This window comes from Coptis chinensis, chromosome 8 (assembly GCF_015680905.1).
Source record: "Coptis chinensis isolate HL-2020 chromosome 8, ASM1568090v1, whole genome shotgun sequence".
In the NCBI taxonomy this organism is placed as follows: Eukaryota; Viridiplantae; Streptophyta; class Magnoliopsida; order Ranunculales; family Ranunculaceae; genus Coptis; species Coptis chinensis.
The window spans coordinates 69,471,783-69,484,460 of NC_141463.1; the positions used below are offsets into that span (position 1 = coordinate 69,471,783).

Below are 12,678 nucleotides of genomic sequence, written 5' to 3' on the forward strand. Positions count from 1 at the left end.
TTCATCCATCTTCATTTAATTATATCCTGATTTGAGACAACCATCAATTAATCTCAATGCTGTTTTTGTACTTTTACAGGAAACATATTAAACTCACAACAGTCTAGCAGTTGAAACGGTTGATAATAATGTGTTTTGATAAGCTTATGTTGTTGCACTCCCAGAAGTGTACTTTAAAGTTGGCATCCCCTAGACCAAAAGTGTATTTCGTAGCGAAGTGGCATGTATGCAACTCACATGGATTTGAGAAGCATCATGTTTCAGTTTCTGCCTAGCGACCTCAAGCTGTATGAACATCAGAAGGACCATCCTTGAGCAAATAATATCTCTCGCAAGTTTGGGCCCAAAGGAATTCTCATAATTCATCCTTTTTAAGTCCTCTCCATGTGCCTTTCGTACTCCATAACAACCCGTCTCCTAGCTTCAACCAAATTAGCTCTAAATGACCACTCAATGTGTTACATCTAGTATTTACACTTAAAAATAGCAAAAATACTGAGATATTTAATATATCAGTGACGCTTCCAAATATCAATTTTATGGAATTTTGACGTGCAGTCTAAAAGTTGCAGCAGTTTAGATCTTGAAAGGAAAAATTAACCATAACGAAAATGTGGTTAATTGCACATACGAAGCCCAATCGCATTTCCAGTAAAAAAGTGCAAGCTTCCAATCATCTTTGTGTTCAAAACCTGAGCTCGCTTTCACATCCGTTTAGTATATCAAAACCGAGCCAGTAATCGGTCCACCCTGACTTCAACACTTTGCTCGTGCGCTTTCAGCATTCCACTACAGGCACTAGCAATCCCATAGATCACTTCCAAAAAATGCTTACCATAAACTTTGCACTTGACATCTACTCTGAAGTGTGAACATCAATATTTCCCTTCACATGCCTTGTACACTGCGTCCTGTTTTATCTGCCTTGCATACGCCACATACTTTCCCAATGACATCCCATGTAAATACTGAAAACGCAAATGAACTCTCACTATCACGTTTGTTTCCTTGCATGCCTTCCACACTCAACACCATGTGGTACTGGCAGTTCACATACATTAAAAAGAGAGACAGAGTACCATTCAAAAGCTATACATGATTGAGAGAGTATTTCTTAAGGCTTGCCAATATGGACATCTGGGTAAATCACCTTATCCCCTACAGAGAATGTTTTTGCGTGGTACAATGCAAGCGATTGCCCCGAGCAATTTTTGTCTGATTTTGACAAGGCATAGGAATCTGGTCAGTTCCAACTACATATTTCACTCCCAGAATCATGTTGTGGTTCAATTCAATTACATTAGAGTAACTTCGAAATAGCAGCAAAGATTTTGTCGAGGGACCACCAACCACTGAACACCTGAGTTTTACTACTCTTGGCTTGCAAGCCAAGTTTGCTTGTCTAGCTGGGGGCAGAGTCTATCTGACATTACTCCTTTACCAGTATGTTCACAGTTCTTAGCTGGTTGCTCCACTTGGCTCAGCAGATCATCAGTAATGTGTACCTATGGTTACACTCTCATGCTTCAAGACAAAGATTTTCATCTAAACCACTCAATGACACATCGTGTGCTCTATTTTCCTCTTCACTGTTTTCACTTTCACATATACTGGCTGGTTTGGATCTCAACCTCCTTCCCAAGTAACAACACTCCCACCTAACAAATATTCTAATCAATAAAGTTATTTTGATGGCATTGTCTTGACCATTCAACTTAACACAGGGTTGTTAAGCTAATGACCACGTCTATCACACTGAAAGTGAGGAAGAGATGTATCAGAGCCTGAACTCTTGCAATACAAGTATGACATTTTCACAATTTGAATTATCAATATAAGCAGGGAGTTGTGATAGTTCAATACAAGAAGATACTTGCTTCAGAACTTAAACCACGAGCTAGGGAGGAGCAAATGACTATCAACTGGTTTCTAAAAGAACCCTTGGAGGGAGTTGTGATAGTTCAATACAAGCAGATACTTGCTTCAGAACTTAAACCACGAGCCAGGGAGGTACTCTGCAAGCTTGATGCCTGCTTATTGAAAAGATAAAATTCTCAAGCATCTCCACAGAGACACGGGGCTCTGAGTAACCTATCAAAACCAAAATCTAGGAAATACAGCATGAAAATTTATCAACTTGAGAAAAAAGGGGGCAAGCAATGCCAGGAATACGCTAGGTGCTTCAACAGCACCTAATTCTGATGACCATAATTTCTTAATCAAAAGTTTCCTCTATCAAGAATGGCTGTCATCACTTGGACAGCTCTCGAATGTTTGTGCAGCCAAAAGGCCTTCATGTTGATTCCAGCTTAACCGCAAGGAAAACTAAATAAAATAACAAAAACAAACAAAACAGAACAAAGAAAGCAAAACTAAAACAAAAAACAAACAAAAGATGAACCACTGGTCTATCTCTTCAAAATCAGAGAAGAGGGTTTGTCCAATAAGTACTCTTGCTTTGTGTATATTTTCCGAAAATTATTTGACAACAATAAGACGCATCCTAAGGTCTTTTCCATTTCTCTCACTCCTATGTAGTAGCTAATGCAATGTAGGGAAGAGCTAGCCAACTTGGAATATCTATAACTTCAGAATTTAAAATTACTCCTCACCCTCCAATTCAGGACTTTATAACATAGTGTTCTTCATTCTTTTTTTTGTCAGTAACGTAGTCTGGCATATCATTGCACTCCTTTCTGAGTCAGATAAATTGTGAGTCACGTTAAAATAAAATCACGGGCAGGACTTGACAAACCAAATTCACTCAGGTAGTTTAGCTCAACCTCAGAGAGGAACTCTTTGTGTAATAGTTACCACTGGCAAAATTAATATTGTTTTACCAATAAATTCACTCAAAATCGCGATTTAATATCTACAAACAAAATTGCTTTCTAACAAATTCCACAAATCATCATCATAATTGACTCGTTGGAAACCTGGGAGAGGTTAGAAAAGAGAATATAGAATTTTTATTGCATTCTTCTGAGCTGATTATCTCAAACTAGAAAAGTTCACCACAGTATGAAAGCACAAAACCAAGCTTAAACTACTAATCTCAGTTCTCAAAGATATAATAGTTATATCTAAAGAGTAAGCCTAACGTATTCTTTGCATAAGATTTAAACATTATCCATCCTGTTGAAATATTCCCTGAAGGCCAGCTAGCTAACTACACTCCACTTCAGGCAGATATAGAAGACAACCCAAAACCGAAGTACTGAACTAAATGTCCAGTGCCATAATTTCATTGCACTGACAGAGAGTAATAGGAGGCACTTTGAAGGAATTTACACGACTACAGAATCATTATGTCTATTAAAGCGTTATTATTAAGGTGGTGTTAGGGTATATTTGTATAAGGTGTATAAAGAGTTTCAGACTTTGTCCCTTTGACTATTTTGTTGTTAGATGGGATCATCTATTGTTCCTGGTTTGGTTATTCAGTTTGAGCTTAGGCTCTTTTATTTGTAGTCTGTTGTCTTTGTATTGTAGGCTATCAAATATCTCGGCCCACTTCTTCTTCCTATTAATGAAACTTCTTTATACCAAGACGAAAAATATAAGTAAAAAAAAACGAAATGTAACACAGACCACTGAAGGTTTATGGCTTGGACAGAACGTGCCTCAAGCCTTTGAGAGAAAATTCATTCCCTAAAAGCCTCGTCCTTTTTTGGAAAACCTAGGGGCGAAGACACGAAGTCCTTTGAAAGCCTTAGTAATCATCAAGGTTTTATCACTATACCAAAATCAGTTACTACACTAATTCACTGCTTTCCACAATGAGATACATTATGTTGCCTTGAGAGGATGAGATTTTAGGGTGAAGAAAAAACAGAAAACAAGTAAAGTTGAGAGCTAAAAATACAAAAGGAGCATCAAGTTTTCCATGACTGACAAATCACCAGAATAAAGGCAAACGGCGAACCAAAATTTCTAAATCTAAAAATCTTTACACACAAATCAAGAGCAAGAACTAAGCACAAGAGCGACATGCTTAAAATATATTATCTACTACTACAATGATGATGTTATATCTTTTATGCAAGGCATGCAAGCTCTATATTGAGTCTTCAGCTCCATCACATAGGAGGGTTAAGATATACACTTCACATTGCAAGGCAATGCATCATGAACCACCTACAAGGGAAATTATTTGTAGAACTAAATAAAAGAGTTGTGGTGTTCAGATAGCAAACATACACTGTCAAATGCTGCAGACAAAAAGTGCATTCCTTTCTGTTAAAAGAAATTGATAACCCGGTGTTGCGAGGAGTGTCATCAAACTTAAATAGAAACTTTACAGACACGCTATGAACTGACATGGCAATTTCATTAATAGAGATATAAAAATCGAAGCATTATGAGCATTCATACTTCCATTAGTATTGCACTAGATAGCGCCGGCCCTGAGGACAGTCCACACAGGCGGCTGGATGGGGCCCCCAAACTTTCAGACCAAAATAGGGCCCCCAGTCAGCCAAACTTGCCCAGATCCAACTATATCCCACTCAAAGCCCGTTTTAAGTCTACTATCCAACTCAAAGCCTGTTTCAAGTCTACTCAATATTTTCAATATTTTTAGGCCCAAAATTGGTCCCTCTGCCATGCCAAGCCCCATTAACTCTCTAGTCTCTACTCTGTGCCATATGTCCACATGTAATAAGCCAGACCACAAACAATTTTGACAGGATATTTAGTTGTGATTATTTTTGCAGCTACATTTATTTGTACTGTCCTCCAACTTTCATGGTTGACTAAAAGTTACCCATAGTGCTTATGTTATACTTTCAAACCATAAATAAAGTTTTTTTTTAACAGTGCAAAAACAACAACTAGATCATTTTCTCCATCAAATTGAGACGTGTTTTTTTTTTCCTTTTTATTATATTACATAGGCTCCAGAACTCGCCTAGGGCCCCTCGAAACTCAGGGCCGCCCCTGCTAGACTGCCACTAGAGCTCTTACTGATTTATCTCGACTAGCTCATATACACCTCAGAAACTCATGATAGTTCCATTAACCATACCTCATTGCAATCATTAAGTTCACAGTAATAGTAATACAGTACCAGCATTATTAAGACTAAACTTGAGTTTCACAATTATAACAAAGCAAATCAATCTATCATTTCCTTAATGCCAATACTAAACATAAAAAAAGAACAAACAAACTCATTTCAAAGACTGCATGTTACCCAAAAATTCATCTTATTACATCAAGAAACCAAAATGTCTAATACATTAATAGAATTCATATTCAAAACAACAACTCAATTCCCAACTGTAAAAAGACAGAGCAAAGAAACAAACTCAAAAGTAAAAGTAAAAAAAAAAAGCTCACCAAAATGTTCAAAGTGCATTGAGCATATCTTCAGCACCACTAAAAGTAAAAGCCCCACCTTCCTCCAAATTCAAAACTTTAACAACACCATCATCAGCAAGAAGAGCATACCTTCTAGACCTAACACCTAAACCAATAGGTTTATCACTAAGATCAAGTTCAACACCTAAAGCTCTAGTAAAATCACCATTCCCATCACTTAACAGCAAAACTCCATCATCCCCAATATTCAAATCTTCTTTCCAAGCTTTCATAACAAAAGCATCATTAACAGAAATACAAACAAGACTATCAACCCCTTTTCCTTTTAACTCACTAGTTTTCTCAACAAAGCCTGGTAAATGCTTTTGAGAACAAGTTGGTGTGAATGCCCCAGGCACAGCAAAAAAGATTGCTTTTTTACCACTTGTTAGTTCAGAAACTGTTATGGTTTGTAACTCATTTGAAGTATCAAAGTATGAGAAAGTTGATTCTGGCAGTTTATCACCTACGGAAATAGTGGCAGAAATGGTTGTTTTTCTTGTTATTCTTTTGCTTCTTGTTGTTAAATGAAGTGGTTTTGAGTGGAAAGATAAGGAAGAGGTGTGTTTTGAGGAAAAACGAGGGGGTGAGATTGAAGTGAAGAGTTTTGCCATTGTAGGAGAAGAAGTTGTGATGGTAGTGGTGGCCATTGACATTTTTTCTTTTTGTTTTGTTTGGAAATGTGAGTTTTGAGGAAGTTACTGGGAAGAATGATATTTTGTTGGAGTTTTTGGCGGATGATTCGATGGTGGTGTCAGACTGTCAGGTGAGAGATTGAATTTTGACTTTTTGTTGGGTGGGCTAAGCCCATGATCCGACTTTCACTTGGGCCGTAATCTCTCGTGAATCTCGGCTTCGTTTATTTCCACTAACTGCATGCACTGATACTCCGATAGTGCCACACTGCCACATGAATCATTTAAACTTAGGGGTATCAGTGTACTATGTGGCACAATGTTATTAGTTTAACGCATGGACTATTCATAGGGAATTAGGGACCCTAAACATTGGGTAGACCCTGATAAGTTTAGGCCACAGAGATTTGAAAATGGTGACGGAGAAGGATTTGAGTTCATTCCTTTTGGATTTGGGAGACGGGGGAGTCCTGGAACATACACGGCAATGCGTATAATGGTTTGAATGGCAGAGAAATGCTACTGAAGAGATGGACATTTTGAGAAGGACCATACCGAAAATTGAGCCTCTAAAGCTATCGGCCTTGTGAAATCATGGCCAGCAGTGGACTGTGATTGCTGAAGAATTTGTTCATCAGTGGCCTTGAACTTATGTATAGGTTGTTATAACATGATTGTTCACATTAAAGATATATGCTCATTATGTAGCAAGATATCCATAGGTTTTCGTTGATCTCATGTTCCAAATAGATAAGGCCGGTGGACTACTTCTTTCTCCTAGCAACACTCATTTAGGTCTTCCATATCCAAAATAAGGGGATGCCACTAGCTCATTAAAGATGAATCTACTTGCAAAATATGTGGATATCTTAAGAATATCTAGCTTATTACAGACTGGAGGCTTTTTGGTGGTCGAAAACCATGGCATAATCAACTCCCAACTTGAGGTTATAACATGCTTCATTGACTTTCTTATCTTTTATGATTAAGGATTATGGTATCAAGCCTTACTCCATGGTTATTGTATTGGCTGGCTCTTATTTGCGGGCCTGTTTCTAGTAATTTATTAAGTCAAATTGCCTGAAATACTTGGAAACTTCGTTTACTAAATTCATCAAAAAAAAAAATTTGTAGATCGATCAAGAGCAAATTAGTAGCTCTTATATTTCCTACAGGAGAATGCAGACAGAGAAAGAGAACAAGATGGAACAGGAGAAAAACTTATCATCCACCAAATCGATTTCTATGAATCCAGGGGATGGCCTTTACAGTTATGTAAAAAATTCTTCTTATCAGGTACTCATTTCTACACTACTTATCACTTTGCTAATCTTTACTTATCACTTTTTCGCTGACCTGGCGTAGTAATTTGGTTGGATTGTAGTTTTTGCAATAGAAATTAAGTTTTCGATCTCTGTAGATCGGAGTAGCACTTAGTTTCTTTTGCGAGAAGCTTCACTAGTTATGTAAATGTCTCATTTTATTCTCAGGGATTAATAGGACCTCTGGTTTGGGTGAAGGAAGGGGATGGTTTTGGTTGATAGAAATGGTTGCTCTTCATGAATAAAAATATGTCTACATATCCAACACTGTGTGTGTGAGAGTAGAGTCAGGGTATTTATCTAGTAGGACACGTGTGATGGTCTGGACAGATGTGCGGTTGAGATAAGCACGTGTGTAGTAGCTCTAAGCGTTAGGTTGTTTAAGCTGGCATAGGGTGTAATGATAGTAAGAATAATGTAATGATGGTAAATGACTGTAATGATTTGGGGTATTACGACGGGTAGAGGTCTAATGCTAATGATAACAATGATGAGAGCAGTAGGTGATGATGTCACGAGATGGAGCCAAATAACAAGTCATGAGATGTTGATCTAATGTCGATCTCGCAAAGTCATTGTGTGTGGATTGCGTGCACATCACGTGCTTGATAGGATGTCTCTTACAAATTAGTTAAAATAAAACGGGCAAAACACGAAAATGACTTATGGTTAAAGTGCTTGGGTCTAATTATAAGTTTGAACGGACGTCCAACTTCCGTTATGTTCGAAAACGGAGGTCCCAACGTCTGGTATTTTTCAAAAAAAAAAAAAAAAACTTTGTCAGACTCATTTCAGCAAGTTTTAATTCTTCTAATAATTTTAGGAGTTCCAACCTATCACTATAAAATGATGAACTTCAACTCGTAACACTTGTGAAATTGAGAATAAGAATATGAGTAGGAGTGCAAGCAGTGGTGGAGCTAGGAATTTGAACGATGGTGGGCCACCCAGACAACCAAGTATACAAAAAAACAACTGACCCGGCCTAGGTGATAAGTATATGTAATTAAGTGATAACTGATAACTACATTTTTTAACTGTATGACATTTCCAAGTAAACTTAGCTATAGATTCTGGAATAGGACGTTGCTGAGTAGTTTGTACTTTGTAGGTATTTCCACTTCCATAATCCCTCCCATAAGAGGCAAATAGGAACAAAATTTTCACACTTCTAAAATGGCAGCAAAAATTTCACTGAATTTGCATCCGTTAGTGGTGGAAACACCCATCAACAATTTAAACTGAATTTTGTTATAATTTTTAATCTCCAAATTCCAACCGGATCAACTTAATATTTGGGGCAATGTATCATGCATGACACTATAGACTGTATGAATACAACCTCTTCGATATGATCTCCTGAGCAATTGCACACCTCCATCTCTCAAAGCCCATTGCAATCTTTGGTGATAATAGTACATAAATAAATTCTCAAATCATCTGCTCACTCTTTTTAAGTTTTTGCATTACTTCATTTTCAATAAACAAGAAAATGAGAGAAATTCGTTTTCTACATTTTTTCCCTAATTAACCATTTTTATTTATCCGGAGGGAGAAGGATTGAGAATTAAACCAAATGTTGGCCCCCTCTTTCTCAAACTTGACGAACATAGTTGAGATTGCACCCCACGAAATACAACTGAATAAAAACTATTGATGGGGAGTGATGATACTTGATCACGCTCTTCCCAGATGCTAGTTCCACCAGAGGCAACACAGCTAACCCAAGACCAGTTAGCCGGCCATTAAGCTGCTTAGTGTACCTACTGAACCACATCTCAACCTAGACTCCACTCGAAACCGGTTCCTTCAATGGCACAACGTGTGGAATAAACAATGCTTTCCCCCATTTGCGTCATTACCTGATGACCCTTTCTTCGGCTTCTTTCCTTTTATTGCCTCTGATTTCTTTCATGTCCCACTTTTGTACCTTGGTCAAATATGGGCAAGCCGGTTTTTGAAACTTTCAATGTCTTCGGAATCTTCAGGTGTTTTGGTTTTAGTTGTTTTGGCTTCCGTTTCGGGGTATGTGCCTCTTGTTGTGAAGGAAAGAGAAGGCTTATTATGTCATTGTGGTTTTATTGATGAAGAAGAAGAAGAAGAGGAAGAATGAAATGGGGTAGAAGATGAACGGAATAAGAGGATGCAATCATGATTGTCATTTCAGTTCTACCACACACTCTTATACGTGATTAAGTGATAACTATATTATTTTTTTGGAGAAAGTTGAGGGTACATCAGGGTGTACCCTGGGACCCTCTGGCTCCGCCACTGAGTGCAGGACCCTATGTAGTGAACTAGTGATTAGTGTCGGCTCGTCCACAAAGCGAGTTAGGCGATGGCCTAAGGCCTCGAGTGAAAAAGGCCTCAAATTTCCACAAAAATCGTACTATGCCCAACATAAAATTCCTACTAAATAGGCAATAAATCTTACTAAAAGATTTTTGGATACAAGTATCCTAATAAAAGGTAATAATTCTCCTTCTCTTATGTTAAAAAGAATTTCCAAAAATATCTCAAATTTCAAATGGTTAAATTTTCAATTTTCCTTCTCCATAAATGATAAGTCTAATAAGAGAGAAACAAATTAATCAAAATAAGCATAAATTTCAATCCTATTAGGCAAAGAAAACTTATTATGTAGTGTAGAATTGCAAACAAAAAATGAGTAACTAACTTAAAATTTGGTTTGGAAAAAGGCCTCAAATTCGAAAATTTCGCTTAAGGCCTCACCGAAGCTAGGGCCGGCCCTACTAGTGATGGCTTATAAAATTTTTGAGGTAATAACAAACTTGATGTTTTGATATGTAGGGAGAAGCAGTCAATAAAGGCAAGACAATAATCAATGAAGTGATTGCTGAAAAGCTCGATATAGAACATTTTTCCACTTCGAGTCCATTTACCATTGCAGATTTGGGTTGTTCCACTCGTCCAAATAGTTTTCCGTGGTACATAATATAGTAGAGGCAGTAGAGCAAAAAGTTCAACGGTGTCGCATTCTCATGAACCATATGCTTGAATTCCAAGTGTACTTTAACGACCATGTTGGTAATGACTTTAACACCCTATTTAGTTCAATCCCTCTCAGCAAAGATTTCTTCGCGGCTGGTGTACCAGGTTCGTTCTATGGCAGATTGTTTCCTAAAGATTCTCTACATTTTGTCCACTGCTCACTTGCACTCCATTGGCTGTCAATGGTACCACACAATCTGCTAGACAAAAGCTCTCCTGCATGGAATAAGGGGAGGATTTCTTACACAAACGCACCAAAGGAAGTTGTAGAGGCATATTCAACTCAATTTAAAAAAGATATGTGCTCATTCTTAAAAGCTAGATCGGAGGAGGTTGTTCCAGGTGGATTGATGGCACTGCTACTTCTAGCTAGCGAAGATGAAAACCTTCCTCCCAAGTCCATTGTCACTAAACTATTTGATCTCATGGGAGCTTGTCTGAATGATATAGTCAGCATGGGAAGCGTAAAATTCTATAAAGCGGAAATATTAATATGTTTATATCTCATTACAAAAAAACTCACTCTCCTTATATAAGGAGCTGAGAGAACACATATTTAAACTATTACCTACGTACTCAATGTGGGACTAAACTACATACTAGAATTTATATATCTCAACTTGTGTAGTCAAGGCATTGAGGCACACCTAAGACGCAACACCATTTTTGTGCCTTAGGTGCAAGGCGGGAGGTGTGGTGCGCGACTTATTAAAGTGAGACGCGCAGTAATACAAAAAGAGATTTAACAAATAAAAAAATGAAATAAATATTAAATATGACATGAATTATCAGTAATTTGCTTAGCCAAATATTAAAATTATTTCTATGTGATTGTAAACATTAGCAAAATAAAATTTGTATTTCTCAATACAATCTAACTCAAATTCAATAAATTAAAAGAGTGAACCAATCAAATTAAGCCAAATGAGTTCTTTACGAAATAGAACACATAATTCGAATTTTGGAACCCTGTAAAACTTTATTTAATCTATCTTTGTGTCTTCTCTCAATTCATACAACTTAACAAAAACTAGTCAAAATTAAAGCTTAGAGTGTACTCTAAGATGAAACTTATTAAGTTTGTACAATTTCTTGTACTATACAACCATTAGATCGAGTGTAAATGTGTAACATATAGCAAAATTTATACAAAAAAAATGAAAAAACTGTGAATGTTAATAAGGCGCGCGGCACAAGAAAAAAGCACAAAAGGCACGCGCCTTATGTTAGCTCACACGCCTTGGTCAAGGCGAGGCACAAAGGTGCGCCTTGTTGCGCCTCATACCTTAGTCGCACTCCTCTTTGCGCTTTGATTACACTGATCTCAACACTCCCCCTCAATTTTGTAAATTTCAGGTTTGCAAGTACAATTAGTAATCAATATATAACACTCCCTCCTTGAACATAAATAGATATATCACATAAAGTATCCCTTCCAATACAAAAATATAAAACTCCGAGCTCCAGCCGCAAGTATCATCCTAGAACAAGCACCAGCAACAACATCAACAAACAAAAACGAACAAAGGCTCTGGACTCATAGGTCTCGGTATGTAGCTCCAAAAGGCTCCAAGCACATGCCATGGAAACTCCAATAAAAAATGCTCCTCATCTAGAGGTAGCTCAAGAACTGGGTGCAACAAACAATAGAAGAGTTTGATCAACAAAAAGAACAAAGGCTTAGTTGGATCCAAGAATCAATAATAAACACCAATTATAGCATCAATGGTGATGTATCCAATCAAATTTTGAACAATTTGGAGAGATGCAACCAAACCAACTAGAAAGGAATTTCATCCAAAAGCCAATTTTTCAGCACATAACAACTCTAATCCATAAGTATTTTATACAAAAACTTTCAACATCATATGATAGATAATGCAGAAGCAAATACTTATAATACTCCCCCTCAAATCCAAAGACATATAACATGAGTAACTTCCTATAAACATCTTGTCATAACAAATAATGACAACATAAAAAATAACGAAATACCTCAATAAGAGGTAGCTAGTAAAAGTCAATGAAACACCTGAGTACTTGACACCACTACGGCATAAAAGGGAATCAAACCCTGAAAAACTAAACCATTAATGACAACAGTATACGATAAGCTCCTTAATAAGAGGGTTAAAACAAAAAAGCCTATGAAACACCAGAGAACTCGGCACCGTGACATAACAAAGAGTCAAACTCTTACAAGTTGAACCATAAAAAAAAGTCAAACATTTACAAACGAAAGTGCTTAATTATCAACCAACTAATAATTAGGGAGTCCTACCAACTCATACAAGTCGAGACTCAAGAGGAGGAAAAACTTTTACCCGTGTCTCTCAACCAAAAACAGA

The 12,678-nt window shown here is 37.2% G+C and overlaps 1 protein-coding gene and 1 pseudogene across 7 annotated transcripts; one reads left to right on the forward strand and one right to left on the reverse strand.

Moving 5' to 3' along the window:
• Nucleotides 1-645: 645 nt before the first annotated feature.
• Nucleotides 646-6,114, reverse strand: LOC147482689 (peroxiredoxin-2E-2, chloroplastic-like). 6 transcript variants are annotated; one of them, XM_086581458.1, is made up of 2 exons: nucleotides 5,341-6,114; nucleotides 646-1,215 (listed from the first exon to the last, which is right to left on the reverse strand). In XM_086581458.1, exon 1 carries the CDS (start codon nucleotides 6,015-6,017, stop codon nucleotides 5,349-5,351), a length of 669 nt encoding a protein of 222 aa, XP_086437584.1. In that variant the 5' UTR covers nucleotides 6,018-6,114; the 3' UTR covers nucleotides 646-1,215; nucleotides 5,341-5,348. The 6 variants fall into 6 exon arrangements, with proteins under 6 accessions (XP_086437584.1, XP_086437583.1, XP_086437586.1 ...); XM_086581457.1 differs by having other exon boundaries at nucleotides 951-968; XM_086581460.1 differs by lacking the exon at nucleotides 646-1,215 and adding an exon at nucleotides 1,641-1,658.
• A 927-nt stretch (nucleotides 6,115-7,041) lies between these two features.
• LOC147482690 (loganic acid O-methyltransferase-like) lies at nucleotides 7,042-11,490 on the forward strand (annotated as a pseudogene). Its single transcript, XR_015206972.1, has 2 exons — nucleotides 7,042-7,292; nucleotides 10,130-11,490. The product of XR_015206972.1 is annotated as a loganic acid O-methyltransferase-like (transcript).
• The last annotated feature ends 1,188 nt before the right edge of the window (nucleotides 11,491-12,678 follow it).